Genomic DNA, 15,289 nt, shown 5'->3' with positions numbered 1-15,289 from the left:
CCATTTCACAAAGCAGGTTTAGAGAAAACTCTGCTAACCCTGAAAAAAGGGAAACTCTGACTTTTCCGTTCCAAGAAGGGAGGTAACTCAAACCAGAGAAAGAGCGGTAACTCCAGCCGGTTTCAGAGAGAGAGGTACAGTAAAGGCCTTCTCAGACTACACGACTTTTTTGTCGTTCACGACTGTCGCGCTGTCAGACTCCAAGATATCATCATTCTGTGTCTTGGACCAGGTGAGACGTTACAGTACAGGTCCGTCACCGATCAGACCCTGCCCAAACATCGTAAGCTTCCGCCAAGATTCTGTCCATCGGCGCAGGTCCATCACGGCTGACCTGTTTTCTGAATCTGAGCCATGATTGGTCGTTGTGAGCAGTTGTGATGTCATTTTCTGTCGACAGAAGACAAAATGGCCGCCACCTGAGATGGCTAAAAATGGTTGGAATAAAAAAAGACACTTGAATGAACTTAACATTGGCACTTATACAATAGGTTTGCATGTAAAAATGACATCAGCGCTAAAATGCCCACTTCAAAAGACTTTGTACTGATTTTTTTTTGTGATTAGGACGGCGTGTTGTCAATCAAAAAACTGTGGCCATTCCTCATCCACATAAATGTGCATGTCCACTCATTCCCACTTCAGTCTCTGTAAATATCTTGGCTGGTGGTAAATGTCTCATCCGTCCTAACTGTGATCAGCAAAGAAGCAGTGTTTTGTTTTTTTGTTTTTTTTATAGCAAAGAAGCAGTGTGCGCTCGTCCCAGCATAAATCTATGTAGCGCTGCTCACTTCCACATTTCCTCATTCTCAAATAAATCAGACACGGAGAGATTAATCCTTTTGATATGTTGAAGTGGTCATTAGTAAGGATGTCAAATGAACTTGTTAGTGAAAACATGGCCATCACTGGCCCGACTGTCCCCTTAACTCTTATTCCACAAACGCAATATTTTTCAGAATGCCCTGTTTCAACTAGTGGACTTGCATAGAACATCCATCCATCCATCCATTATCTGTACCGCTTCTCCTCACAAGGGTCGCGGGGCGTGCTGGAGCCTATCCCAGCTGTCTTTGGGCAGTGGGCGGGGGACACCCTGAACTGGTTGCCAGCCAATCGCAGGGCACACAGAGACAAACATCCGCACTCACAATCACACCTAGGGGCAATTTGGAGTATCCAATCAACTTACCATGCATGTTTTTTGGAATGTGGGAGGAAACCGGAGTGCCCGGAGAAAACCCACGCAGGCACGGGGAGAACATGCAAACTCCACACAGGGAGGCCGGAGCCGGGATCGAACCCACGACCTCTAAACTGTGAGGCGGACGTGCTAACCAGTCGACCACCGTGCCGCCTGCATAGAACATATTCTTGAAAAAGAAATGTTTGCGTTGACTTCCCCTTTAACTGTGAGTAGTATCATATGCCATTAAACAAACAGGAGGTCAATGTCAGATTAAACCCATTCATTAAACTTCATTTCCATTAATCTGCATAACAGTTCAAAACATTTTCTCAACATGAAAATGCATGCCATGCATATATAATCTTTTGATTACTGCACGGGTATGTATGGTCATTGGAGCTCTAACATGAGTTTCATAATGTTCGAGCATTTGCTCATTTGTTTTCTGAAGCTGAGCCATAATTGGTCATTATCTGAGCCCTGAGCAACTCTGATGTCATTTTCAGTCAAGTGGCAAAATGGCCGCATCATGAGATGTACAAAAATGAGTGGATTTTACTGCTTAACTCATATTCCACAAACGCAATATTAATCAGAATGCCGTGGGCTGCATAGAACATATTCTTGTAAAGAAAATTTTGGGGTTGACTTCTGCTTTAAGGCATGTCAAGACTTTGGAATAATCTAAAATTAAATTTGAGTTTGGGACATACCAACAAAGATGAGTTAAGAAAGAAAATATTTTTTACTTGAATGTTTAATGTTTAAAAGCCAACACTTAGTTTTCAAATATTGATGCACTGTTGATTTCAAGCATGGTCTCACTTTCACCGAAGCACTTTGAAGTGCTCAAAGAACACCAGTCCAGAAAAGGCTGTAGAGCTCGACCAACATCATAACAAGCAAATAGTGATATAAAGTAGTCACCGAACAGAGGCAATAAAAGGAATGTACTGTAGTCAAAATCAAAACGTAAAGTAAAGCGCTATAAAATCAGCTTCAATGTAATTGAAAAAAACAACCGTGAGAAGTTTGGTATAATGTGCTTTCTGTGCAATTCAGTTAAGTGATCTTTAAAGTGTAGAAGTAATCGCTTCAGTTGTCAGGAATTGTTGAGCCATTTGGCTTGTGGAAGGAAATTTCCTTGGCCTGTCCATTGAGCAGGACAGAGACAGCAGCCTTCCACTGAACATACTGCTCTCCATCATCAGTGTTTCATTTAGTGGGTGGTTGACATTGTCCAATATTGATAGCAATGTTTCTCTCAAAGATATATTATGAATTCTGACTCGCTCCAGTAATGGAACCATCTTTCCCCTCAAGCTTGTACAGGGTGAAGAGTAATGCGCCGTTGTTCATTGTTTATCAGGTTTCTCCGTTTAACACAGTGGTTCTTAACTTGGGTTCGATCAAACCTCAGGGTGAAGTTCAGTGTGTCAGTCTCAGGGGTTCAGCGGAGGTCAAGACACACAAACTGTATCTGTGTGTGTGTGTCCCTTCCGTTCACCCCACCAGTGTCGTGTTGTTTGGAACAACAACACTCTCAGCCTTTTGTCGTCACCAATTAATTCTAAGAAAGCCTTTGTCGTACTGGTACTGTTAGTTACAAAGTATCTTTGTGACATAAAAATGAAGAAAAAGAACAGACTTTGTTTAAAAAAATGCTATGAGAGTGGCACTTCAAGGTAAAGCCGAGCATTCCTGAACTTTTTCAATGTAAGGCAAGACAACAGCAAAAGTTTCATTGATTTGCAGTGAATATTCATTCAGTGAAAATCATAATTTTTATGTTGTTTTTTGAACAGTGATTTTGTGAGCAACTAATGAGTGGGTCATTTTGTGCACTGATATATAATACGTACCTATGTTTTGCATAAAAAAAATCACATTGTATTTTTCCAATTATAAAGTGTCCCATGCATGTTTGAAATTTGTTCAGGGTTCAGTACCTTCAACAACATTAAAGGCCCACTGGTTGAAACATGGCCTTCTGATTAATATTGCGTGAAACATGAGTTAAGCAGTAAAATCCCCTTGTTTTTGTCCATCTCAGGGCGCAGACATTTTGCCACTTGCTGTCAACTGAAAATGACATCACAGTTGCTCAATGCTCAGGTAACAACCAATCATGGATCAGCTTCAGAAAACAGGTGACAGAAGTGAGAAAATGGCCGCCCCCTGAGATGCCTAAAAACGGTTGGATTTTGTTGCTTAACTCATATTTCACATACGCAATATTAATCAGAATGCCATGTTTAGACGAGTGAAGCCGCATTGAGTAAGCATATGTCAACAATTTGGCCAAATCTGAGCATTTTCCCTCCCTGGAAATCAAAGATCGCAAAGGCCTGATTATCAAATGTCTCTAAATGATTTTCCTGACCAACTCATCAGAATAATTTTTGCTTTCTGATCTGCTCGGAATCCAGTAATGCCGACGAAGATTAATGTTTAGAAAGCGACCCGAAGCTCGTGCTCTTGCCCGACACAAATAGAAGAGCAACTGAGTGATTGTTTAACCCGTCACCACGGACGTTCACCACAATGAAAATGACAAGTACAGTTTTCCACGGCAGTATTATTACTAATTGCCCACCTAGTTAGTTTCCTCTATTTCTTCTACTAATACTACTTTTTTATTCTTATTTGTTTTTTATCCGGTATCCTGTGGCACCATTTTATTCTCATAGGCCAGTTTTAGTACTATGACAGACATCGTTAGGTGTGTGGTGTGATATGTTGATAATCTCGACATATACGCAACATGCTGTAGGAGCAGTGAGCACAAGCATCATTTTTTTCCTCATTGTGTGGGGTCTCTCACATTTAAAAAAAAATCATAAGGTTTGTTACCTGATTTATATATAGGTATCAGAAAAGTGTTGCAAAAGATTTCAAACCCAAAATGGCAACTTTTCCCCTTCAGTGCGGATGACAATCAATCCTGACGTCTACATTAGAGATCCTGCAGCGTTTTCTCTATTCAGCACACAGGAAAAGGCCTGAGTTGTTGCAGAGAAACTTGTGGCTGCTTCACCACGACAACACGCCTGCTCACAATGAACTGAGCATCTGACCGGTCCTGTCGGAGAAGAAAATCGACGTGCTAGACTAACCTCCCGACACATCTACTATAGATGAGTAGTACCCATCTATAGTCCGGTCCGCCTCTAATTTTAAACGGCCGTCTGTCGGCAAGTCCGACAAAACTTTCACTCGCATCCGAAGCGAAAAATAGAGGAGCGATGGCGGACTCAATAAAGGGGTTTCTGCCTATGCTTAATCCGTCTATTTTGAAATTGTTCCTGTCATTCGTCAACCGTCAGCAAAACGGGCGTCTGTCAGTGACGGATAGATGGACCGGTCCGTCACATAGACGAATGCCTAGCTCTGGTAACTGTTTAAATATACGTTAACGTTTTTAGTGTTTTAAGCGAGTCAATATTCTCTGTATAGTATCTTGGAAGAAAGTGCCATATTTGTGGCTCATTTTAATTCTAGGTATTGGGAAAAATGTCTAAAAATAGGAACATGGGAATAGCCCACAAAAACAGACAGTTGGGAAATAAATGATGCCAGTCATCGTCACCCTATCTATACTTAGCGGATAGTTGTACACACACATTCTACACTTGATATGTTGAATGACAGTTTATCTAACGCACTGGTTTATAATTCATTGTTTTTCAGTCAGAAGTGCAACCGTGACAACTTGACAACTATTGGTATTTTGTGGTTGTTTAATCTTTTCATTATTATTGGCAATTTAAATTCTATTTTGTAGATCAGAGTAAAGCAGAAATTAGCTGCTATGTTAAGGAACTACAGCATCAACGTTTCTGTTTTGAAAACATGAAGGGAACTCTTTGTGTGTCCACTGTCCACCACCGCCTTAGCACATATTTGCACCTTGTGAAGAGAGCCCACAAATCCAAATTTAGTCATTCGAAACCTCTGTTCTTAATTTTTGAGAATACAGCAGTACATTCAACTCAAAAACAATAAACAATTGCTTTATGTCCTTTGTTTAATTTTTTTTTCTTTATAATGACCTTTCATTAAATGTTAGGCCCCTCTGTCCACTTTTAAAACTCGTTTGAAGACACAGCTTTTGACTCAATGCGGGACTGACACTCTGGTCTGCTGGTGTCTGGTGTCTATTGCATATGTGTTAGTAATCATTAATTTGTTTTTTAATTTACAGCTTTCACTGTCTTTGTTGTTGTATTATTGCTATTTTTGTTACGTGTAAAGTGCTTTGTTATAGCTGCAGCTGTTGTGCAATGCGCTATATAAATTAAGTTGTAATGCTTCTAGCTCTTCTTTTTATCGTCTAAAGTATGCATTAATTACTTTATTGTCTGTTTATTGTTTCTATCTCTTTTGTAAATTGAGTACGTATTGTTATATATATATATATATATTTTTTTGTTTTGTTTTCTTAAAGCTCTGAACTTGAATGAATCCGTTTCCACTTGTCAACAAAGAGGACCAATCGCATCGAGACTTAGTTTAGTTTACGGCGGTCTCAACCAATCACCGAGTCGTTTGGATAATAAAGGGGCGTGGTATCTCGTCAGAGGCACACATATTAACAACCCCTTCACGCTCGCGTTAATAATTACTTGGAACTTTTTAGCCACGTTAAAGTCGACACGCTAGAAAATGAGAGAAATTGTGCATCTCCAGGCTGGTCAGTGTGGAAACCAAATTGGTGCTAAGGTTAGTCATTACCTGTTGCCGTTGTCGACGTGTTATACTGAGGTGAGGTATGTGGTGCTCTATTCCGGGCAGCACATACGAAAGAAAAAAAAATGATTGTCCATGTCTTTTCTACCATAAACTTTACTTTAATTTCATTCATTTCCAAAGCCTGTTTTTACATTATGAAGGAAGTCAAAACAATTATATTAATATAATATGTCTCAGACTTTGAAAGCGAACGCAGCCTTCATGTATTCTTTCTTGTGTGTTGTCTATGTTCCCCGGAAAACGCCAACTTTAGTGTGTGCGTGTGTGTGGGGGGGGGGGGGGGTGTGGTTGGGGCGACGTTGGATAAAAGCTGATTAGTCGCAACATTTTGCTTGAAGGCTACAACATGGCCCTTTAATGAACCAAACTTGCAATGTGTCACTTGGTGAAGTTTGGAAGATGGCCTTTGTCAGTAAATGCAGTTTTGTTTGAGGCTTTGATGTGTTTCTAGAAACTACCTTGTATTATGTAGGGTAGTTCACCATTTAAAATATTGTATATTTAAATGTCGCATACATTTTTTTTTATGTTAATGGGAACTTATTTTGAGAAAATATAAGGTTTACTTTGTGAATCTTAACTTTGAGGAAAAAAGCGACAGCTGTGGCTATGTACTTTTCTTTTATATTTATTTTAGGTGTTTGATACCATTTTGTGTGAAACTAAGGCTTCTATGGTGTGTCACAAATACACAGACGCTTGGGAAATGGAGGCCCCATGTCTTTTGAAGAGGAGTCGTATTCATGTCCTAAGAAGATAGCAGAGCATTACGTCGCAACAGTTTACTAGTTTTACCAGCTGTGCACATTTCTGGTTTGTCTTAGTTTTGGGAGGTGATCAGCGATGAGCATGGCATTGACCCAACTGGCACATACCATGGTGACTGTGACCTGCAGTTAGATAGGATCAATGTCTACTACAATGAAGCTTCAGGTAAGATTAAAACATATATTTAAGATATCTTGTAATTGCCACTATATCTTTATACGTCCCTGCACTCATAGGTGGAAAATATGTTCCTCGTGCTGTATTGGTTGATCTGGAGCCAGGCACAATGGACTCTGTGCGGTCTGGACCCTTTGGTCAGGTCTTCAGACCAGACAACTTTGTCTTTGGTGAGACGTTTTGAGAGAGAGATTGTGTGAAAAAAAAAAAATTCTAATAATAATTTTAGGCAGTATACTTGTCTCTGTATTAGTCAAGAGTCTCTCATGCAGCACTTGAGTAGAGTCCGTTACTGTAGTGTTGTGAAGCTCAATCTTGATTTGTCTTACAGGCCAGAGTGGTGCTGGTAACAACTGGGCTAAGGGTCATTACACAGAGGGTGCCGAGCTGGTGGATTCTGTTTTAGATGTAGTGAGGAAGGAGGCTGAGAGCTGCGACTGTCTCCAGGGTTTCCAGCTCACACACTCTCTGGGTGGCGGTACTGGCTCCGGAATGGGCACTCTGCTCATCAGCAAAATCCGTGAAGAGTACCCAGACCGAATCATGAACACCTTCAGCGTGGTGCCCTCTCCTAAAGTATCCGACACAGTGGTTGAGCCCTACAACGCTACGTTGTCTGTCCACCAGCTAGTAGAGAACACAGACGAGACCTACTGCATCGACAATGAGGCGCTATATGATATCTGCTTCCGCACCCTCAAACTCACCACTCCCTCCTACGGCGACCTCAACCACCTGGTCTCGGCCACCATGAGCGGCGTCACCACCTGCCTCAGATTCCCCGGACAGCTCAACGCTGACCTGCGCAAACTGGCTGTCAACATGGTGCCCTTCCCCCGTCTGCACTTCTTCATGCCAGGCTTCGCACCCCTCACAAGCAGAGGCAGCCAGCAGTACAGAGCCCTCACTGTGCCCGAGCTCACCCAGCAGATGTTTGATGCCAAAAACATGATGGCCGCCTGCGACCCACGTCAAGGGCGCTACCTGACCGTGGCTGCCATGTTCCGTGGCCGCATGTCCATGAAGGAGGTGGATGAGCAGATGCTCAATGTGCAGAACAAGAACAGCAGCTACTTCGTCGAATGGATCCCTAACAATGTGAAGACCGCAGTGTGTGACATCGCTCCTCGGGGCCTCAAGATGGCCGCCACATTCATTGGCAACAGCACAGCCATCCAAGAGCTGTTCAAGCGCATCTCTGAGCAGTTTACAGCCATGTTCAGGCGCAAAGCTTTCCTCCACTGGTACACGGGTGAGGGTATGGATGAGATGGAATTCACAGAAGCAGAGAGCAACATGAACGACCTGGTGTCAGAATATCAGCAGTATCAGGATGCTACTGCTGAGGATGAGGGAGAATTCGGTGAGGATGAGGATGAAGATATGGCTTAACTTTTTTTTTTTGCTCCCCCCAGCAAAGTTTTGTGCATGGTAAATTTTTTTTTTAAGTGTATCATTTTGAAACACTCACTGTGCATAGTGTGACTGCATTTTGAAATGGTAAAGGTTTTCCATAAAAGTGACTGCATTTTGAAATGGTAAAGGTTTTCCATAAAACAAACATTTGTGTGATTGTGACGTGTTTTTCAATTAAAACTGAGTGAAATGATTGTGTCAAGTATTTTTAATTTTTTCATACACATTCATGAAGTGCTCTAACAGATTGGGGGCTGCTTGGATCAGGGGTAGCTGTTGCTGATTCAAGCCCCGGCCATTCTGACTACAACAAAGTGCCCTTGAGCTAGATACGGAACCACCGGTTGCTGCTGATGCTGCGTCATCATGAAACTAGAAATCCCTTTGAGTACCTAAGGTAGAAAAGCACTATACAAGTGAAAACCCATTTACCATTGGTTGACAGTGCATTAATTTGTATGGTAGACCAAATGAAGTCGAAATGTGTTGACAGTATAAGTAGGTTGAACTACTCAAATGAGTCAAATCTAATGAAACCCAACAAGCAGGATGTGTATACAGTACAGTACTGTATAGCGAAGTTCTCTTGTATTTCTGGCGGCGGTCAGTAGATGGCAATGTTGACTAAAACTTTTTTCCACATGACGTAAATAAGGACGCTTGAGGCAAAAGCCAGCAGGGTCCAACAGCACACTTGTTTCAGCTGACCCTCCATGGTCCGTTTCTCTCCAAAGCGTGACACAAAACCACCCTGGCAGAAAACAGAATTGTAGCATTAAGGCAAGTTTTGAATTGGGAGACTATCCTAAACGTTTTGACATTGATAGACACGATACTGCGTGAGTGTTTGTGCGTGTGGTTACTTTGGGAATGTCGAGCATAAATTGACTAATTACTCCTTATTAGTCATCTCTGGTGTTTGCTTTAATTTTGGATGTGATGTATCACACACACATAGCCACAAATTAAGTGCACGTTCTAAATCTTGAGATCCGTTTGAAAAAATAAACAAGACTTTGGTAGTTGATTTGTAGAAATGATCTCTTGACATTTATATGATTTCAAACATTGTGCTACAAAGGAGTTTTGTAATTTGCCTGCCTCCAGTGCTGCTCTGTCAGGTCAAGAAATAATATTTTAGGCGATGCCGGAAGCTACGGTGGTCGACTGGTTATCACGTCCGCCTCACAGTTCAGAGGTCGTGGGTTCGATCCCGGCCTCGGCATCCCTGTGTGGGGTTTGCATGGGTTTTCTCCGGGCACTCCGGTTTCCTCCCACATTCCAAAAACATGCTTGGTAGGTTAATTGGACACTCTAAATTGACCCTAGGTGTGATTGTGAGTGCGGAAGTTTGGTTGTCTTTGTGTGCCCTGCGATTGGCTGGCAACCAATTCAGGGTGTCCCCCACCTACAGCCTGAAGACTGCTGGGATAGGCTCCAGCACTCCCCGCCACCCTTGTGAGGATAAGCGGTATAGATGATGGATGAATGGACAATGACAGAAGATACTTTTGCCTTTATACAACTATACTATTGAAATAAAGCAAATTTATTTTGGCTTTTAATTTATTTGGCTCAAAAGCATTTGAAAGGGGAATAATTGTTCAAAGTAACCTTAATATTTCATACTTGATGGAAATCACTTGAAGTCAATGGCTGCTGGAAGTCAGTACTCTGCAACCAAGAGACATCGCCGTTAGAACAGTGGTGTCCAAAAAACTGCCCGGGGGCCATTTGCGGCCCAAGGCATATACTAAAAATAACTTGATATGGCCCCACAATGATGCTATTTTAAAAAAAAAAAAGACAGTGGGGTTAAGGTGAGCAGTGTAAAAAGTGTAGCTATCAAAACAGTGGGGGGACGTGAGTTATATGGACTACCATTACTACTACTAATAAACCTTTCTAGATATAAGGTCACAAATTTCTCTTCATAACACCGTGGAGAATAAATATAATTCAGTTTTAGAGACAAGAATGCTTTCCTCCACTTTCTGCTCCCTCATTTATGGCCAGCTTATTACAATTGCCCTTGTTTTGGTTCTGAATGTGGAGATGCGATTCATCTGCTGCTCATTGGGACGGCCGGATCTATTCAAGTGGGATACAGGAATACACCCAAAAAAAAAACCAACTTCTGAGCAATTTGCCTTATCTTTACAGAGTTTAATAAGTTAAAGTCAAAATATTTAAAAGTGGCCCTTGCATCTTTCCAATTTGCTGTTTGCGAACCTTGGAGGAAAACGTTTGGACACCCCTGCTTTAGATGCTTTGCCAGGCCTTCATTACAGGTGCAGTAAGTTGTTGTAACTTGTTGATGGGTCTTTGTGCCTTTTGTTGTTAGTAAGCAAAAAGCTTTCTCTACTGGGCTTAAGTCAGACCACTGACTTAAGCAGTGAAGAAAACTATTCTGTTTACACACCCATCCATTTTCTATAGCACTTATCCACATTCAGGTCACAAGTGAGCATGAAGCCTATTCCAGTTGACTTTAGTGTATTGAACCAGGGTTTTGTCTAGCCCTAGGGTATGTGAGCACATTACAGGGGGTATGTTTAAACATACTGTATCATAATTTATTTCCCAGATCAATGAGCTGTTGCACAGCCATGCCAAAATCACAACAGCCTCGTGACAATGTAAGCGTGTTATGAAAACTCATAGGCCTAATGAAAATAAAGGGAAATTGCTATAGTGGGTCAGGTCCAGGACAGATGGACGGACCGTTCCGTCCCTGGAACGGAATGCCCATCTCTAATGAGTATATTTATATATAACAAAGGCACGTTTATTTTATTTTATTTGTTTACCGGTATTTAATTTTTTTGACTTTGATTCACTTACTTATTTTCAAAGCAACATATTTGTTTGAATTAAAAAGAAGACAATGATTAAAGGGACACTTGGACGGGCTGAACATTGTCACTTATATAATAGGTAGGCATGTAAACATCAGCACCATACTTGTCAACCCTGGGGTGTACTAAATCTTACGAAAGTTGTAATTTGCCCTTACATATCTGTATATAACACTTTATTTTTGAATGACTGTTGTCACATGAATGGAAATCAGCGATGTACGGCGTACGTGTTTGAAAAGGTGTTTCTGTCTGTACAAATTATGCTGAAAGTGTACAATTTGACAGGCACCAAAATTCACCGCCTAAAAAGAATCTGGAGTGATTTAAGGGCTTTTTTGGGATGAAATTTACAACAAATTGGCACACCCTGTTTTGGAGCTTGGCTTGTTAATTTTTCCATCTCAACTGTCTACGTCACAGTGCTGGCAAAATTCAAGTGCACATTACTACTCTTGTCCACTTCATCCATCCATCCGAAACGCTTATCCTCATGAGGGTCGCGGGCGCGCTGGAACCTATAACAGCTGTATTCGGGCAGTGAAAATATAAAGTGTTCTGCAGATCACACGTGCGCTCATATGTGCAAAAACCATGATCACTTCCACAAAATAAAAAAAAAACGTGCCAGTCGCTTCTTCACTCACACGGGCTAAAGCGGACAATAGCATGAATGTGCACACGAACCCCAGTGGCAACTAGTTGTAGTTTTTGGACATTTAGCCACGCTAAAGTTTTGTCTAGTCCCAGGAGGCAGCCAGGCATGGATGTTTCCCCGCCACGGCTAACGGTAACACTGCATTGAAAGCCCTGCTGTGGGATTTTTGAACGTTGGTGCGGCATGTGCTTTTAGGCCCCGCTTCGGGAGCGTCAATGTCAGATAGCAAGCTTCTTCAAAGTTGTACTTTGAAAAATCCAGCACGCCCGCACACGACCCTAGTGAGTATATGCAGTACAGAAAATGGATGGATGGACAGACTTTGAAAAATTTAGAGAACCAAAGCTCCAGCAAGGAGGTCGACTCTGCAGCCGAGTGTGGCCGCGTTTGACGCGTTATTTTAGGATGGTGGTGCAGGCGTAGCACCTGAATGGCCTTGGTGAAAAAAGTACCGGTAAATTAAACTAACTCTGAAGGATTACAATCTAAAATATAACGACCTACGAAAAATTTACCTTACGAAAAGTCTCTTGAACGCATGGTGTTTGGGTATCTTGGTGACTTATTAAAGGAAACAGACAGGACATGACAGAAATTGCACGTAAACTGCTCATTTCCTCATTTTCAAGTCAGCCATCATTTTGTGATGTTTTCAGAGGTTGAGGCGGGCCTAAGTGGAAATGTCCTCAAACGTTTTGGGGCTGGTTGGTCCCGTTATTTTGACATTATTAGTGACGTATTTACAATGACTTTGAATGGACAAATTGTGATCAGTCCCTCACGTGACTCCCACCAAGACAAGGATTTACTGAATTGGCCTTTTAACAGAACTTCCCAGAAAAAGCATTAAACAGCTGCAGCTCATCCAGAACGCTGCTGCTAGAATTTTTACCAGGACTAAAAGATCAGAACTCATCACACCAGTTTTAAAGTCTCTACATTGGCTTCCAGTCAGTTACAGAATAGATTTTAAAACAATGCTGATTGTTTACAAATCCCAAAACAGTTAGGCCCAGACTACATCTGTGATATGTTGAGAGAATATAAACCTAGCAGGGCTCTGATATCGAAGGACTCAGGTCAGCTAGTCCAGACTTAACATGGGGAGGCAGCATTTAGCTGTTATGCTTTGTCTCGTGCATGAAGTGTGCTATGCAAATGCTTGCCTTCCCTTAAAGAGGGAGTTAACCCAAACATTTTTTTTTTCAGGGGCGACTGCTTAGCACGTCCGCCTCACAATTCAGAGGACGTGGGTTTGATCCCGGCTCCGGCCTCCCTGTGTGGAGTTTGCATGTTCTCCCCGTGCCTGTGTGGGTTTTCTCCGGGCACTCCAGTTACCTCCCACGTTCCAAAAACATGCATGGTAGGTTGATTGGACACTCGAAATTGCCCCTAGGTGTGATTGTGAGAGTGGATGTTTGTTTGTCTCTATGTGCCCTGCGATTGGCTGGCAACCGGTTCAGGGTGTCCCCCGCCTAACTGCCCGATGACGGCTGGGATAGGCTCCAGCACGCCCGCGACCCTTGTGAGGACAAGCAGTATAGGTAATGGATGGATGGATATTTTTTTCAAGAATATGTTCTATGCAGACCCACTAGTTCAGGGCTCGGCAACCCGCGGCTTCGGAGCCGCATGCGGCCCTTTCATCGTTATGTTCCGGCTCTGCGTGGCTTGGGAAAATAAATAAATGTCTGATTGAAGTGTGTGCTATTTCTCTGCAGTTGTTTTGAGTAACAGTATTGACTTTATATTTGATATATAGGTTGCCGACCCCTGTGTGAGACCAACTGTCTACCCTGCGCCTGTGTTAGGTTAGATTGACTTTCTGCTTCCGAATTTTCACTCGGTGGGGCGCAACTCCAAAACGCTCCTTCTGCTACACCAGCCCGCCCAGCTTGGCGGAGATTGGCCTGCCAAATTGGGTAATGCGCAGCGAGCCTTAAAATCAAGATCCGCCAGCATTAGCACTTCACGCAGGATGTGAATGAAAAAAGAGCTAAGAGTAAAGACGCCACTTCAATCACGTTAATTGTTTGATTTGTAATCTGTTGTGGTGGTTTTTTTTGTTTGTTTTTTAAGGATAAAAAAACAATGAAAACTGTCAATGTATAAATAAAAGCCATTGGCTAATTCCGGCATATTTACATGTAAATGTTCATTAATATGCACTGTCCCGTTTAAATAAACAAATTACAAAACTGGACCTCAACGTATGATTGTGAATATGCTCCGTGAGCAAGAATGTTTTCAATTTGCGAATACATACCCATCCTCCTTTTTCACTGATATCAGGGCAGATGACCCTCTCCACATAAGCACCCACACACTCCTTCAGCTGAGGCATAACCAGCGCCATGCCATTCTCATGGCAATGCAAGGCCATCTGGCCAGCTAGAATATAGACCGACAATACTGCGCTCCATGCCAGGTCCCGGCGTCGCCCCCCGGGGTCGGTGGGGAAGAAATGTTCATCTAGGATCATCACAAGTGTAGGACAGGCTGTATGCTCAGTCACATCCTGGAAGACACGTGGCCAGCGCCTGAAGAAGATGGGGAAGCGTTCAAGGAGCACATCTCCAGCGTAGCGAAGGGCTTTAGTGCAGGCAGTGGGGGCAGGGCCCATGGTTCCATCCATCCCACCTGTGATCACGTAGTCTATGTAGTCGTGGGCCATCAAGAAGGCCTCTCTCACCAGTGGGTCGGGATTGCTTAGGCCACATCTGGCCTCTGCTACTTCTGACTGGCACATACTGAAGTTCCCTTGAACTGCCGTTTCGCTAATCACCAAGCTCTACTCTCATTCGGAAACCGGTGCCGGACCCAAGCCGCTCGGCCATTCTTTAAGTCACTTTGATCTGTCCTGCTTACTTGGGAGTCCTCCTGTGAGTGGAAATAACAGTACACACAAAACAGTAGCAGCAGGTGAAAAAGAAGTATCAGGTCCAGTGGTGTGTGTCTGTGTGTTGTCGAGTCACCTCGTCCCCCTGCTAGCTAAATATAGAGCGCTTACTGACAGGCCTCTCAAATGTCATATGCACAATAATACCCATGTTTCACATCTCCATTCTAACTTATGCAGAAGTAGTGAGCACACAGTTTGTCCTTTAATTACCTCTGTAGTTATTTCTTATCTATGACAAATCTGCACAAATATTCTACCATTTTTGCTGTTTCAAACATTGGTACTCCCGTCTATTTATGTGGCAACCCCTCTGATTGACTGAATGTCTGTTCGGTGCCAATGCCAACCGGAATAGAACCCAACTCCCCATCAGCTTTCACAAGATAGGTGGTTTAAACTTCAGATTGGTGCAAACAAAGCAGACACATTTGTATTTTATTGATTTGTCAACAAATGTATGTATTTAGGTGAGAGATTGAATTTGGCAGACACACCCCCTACCATGCCCCTAAATTATTTTTTTTAAGATGCTGAGAAGGGACAGAATTGTCTACACAACTTAAAGTTTA

At 42.5% G+C, this 15,289-nt stretch overlaps 2 protein-coding genes across 2 annotated transcripts; one reads left to right on the top strand and one right to left on the bottom strand.

Annotated features, from left to right (window-relative positions):
- Window positions 1-5,743: 5,743 nt before the first annotated feature.
- LOC147147941 (tubulin beta-4B chain-like) lies at window positions 5,744-8,496 on the top strand. Its single transcript, XM_086030601.1, has 4 exons — window positions 5,744-5,911; window positions 6,766-6,874; window positions 6,946-7,056; window positions 7,218-8,496. The coding sequence occupies exons 1-4, from the start codon at window positions 5,855-5,857 to the stop codon at window positions 8,276-8,278; spliced, it is 1,338 nt and encodes a 445-aa protein (XP_085886727.1). The 5' UTR covers window positions 5,744-5,854; the 3' UTR covers window positions 8,279-8,496.
- A 409-nt stretch (window positions 8,497-8,905) lies between these two features.
- On the bottom strand, window positions 8,906-14,567 carry bcl2l16 (BCL2 like 16). Its single transcript, XM_086032213.1, has 2 exons — window positions 14,085-14,567; window positions 8,906-9,053 (listed from the first exon to the last, which is right to left on the bottom strand). The coding sequence occupies exons 1-2, from the start codon at window positions 14,565-14,567 to the stop codon at window positions 8,907-8,909; spliced, it is 630 nt and encodes a 209-aa protein (XP_085888339.1). The 3' UTR covers window position 8,906.
- Between the last annotated feature and the right edge of the window lie 722 nt (window positions 14,568-15,289).

This window comes from Filicampus tigris, chromosome 5, assembly GCF_054856515.1.
Source record: "Filicampus tigris isolate MCC_2025a chromosome 5, RoL_Ftig_1.0, whole genome shotgun sequence".
NCBI classification, from domain to species: domain Eukaryota; kingdom Metazoa; phylum Chordata; class Actinopteri; order Syngnathiformes; family Syngnathidae; genus Filicampus; species Filicampus tigris.
This window is presented reverse-complemented; position numbering and strand designations above follow the sequence as displayed.

Excerpts from the sequence above, each read along its gene's own strand:
- LOC147147941 (XM_086030601.1), top strand. The coding sequence starts at position 5,855 with ATGAGAGAAATTGTGCATCTCCAGGCTGGTCAGTGTGGAAACCAAATT. Across the intron at positions 6,875-6,945 it reads CTACTACAATGAAGCTTCAG|GTGGAAAATATGTTCCTCGT; the intron begins GTAAGATTAAAA and ends CTGCACTCATAG. Across the intron at positions 7,057-7,217 it reads ACCAGACAACTTTGTCTTTG|GCCAGAGTGGTGCTGGTAAC; the intron begins GTGAGACGTTTT and ends TTTGTCTTACAG.
- bcl2l16 (XM_086032213.1), bottom strand. The coding sequence starts at position 14,567 with ATGTGCCAGTCAGAAGTAGCAGAGGCCAGATGTGGCCTAAGCAATCCC. Across the intron at positions 9,054-14,084 it reads TCAGTGAAAAAGGAGGATGG|GGTGGTTTTGTGTCACGCTT; the intron begins GTATGTATTCGC and ends GTTTTCTGCCAG.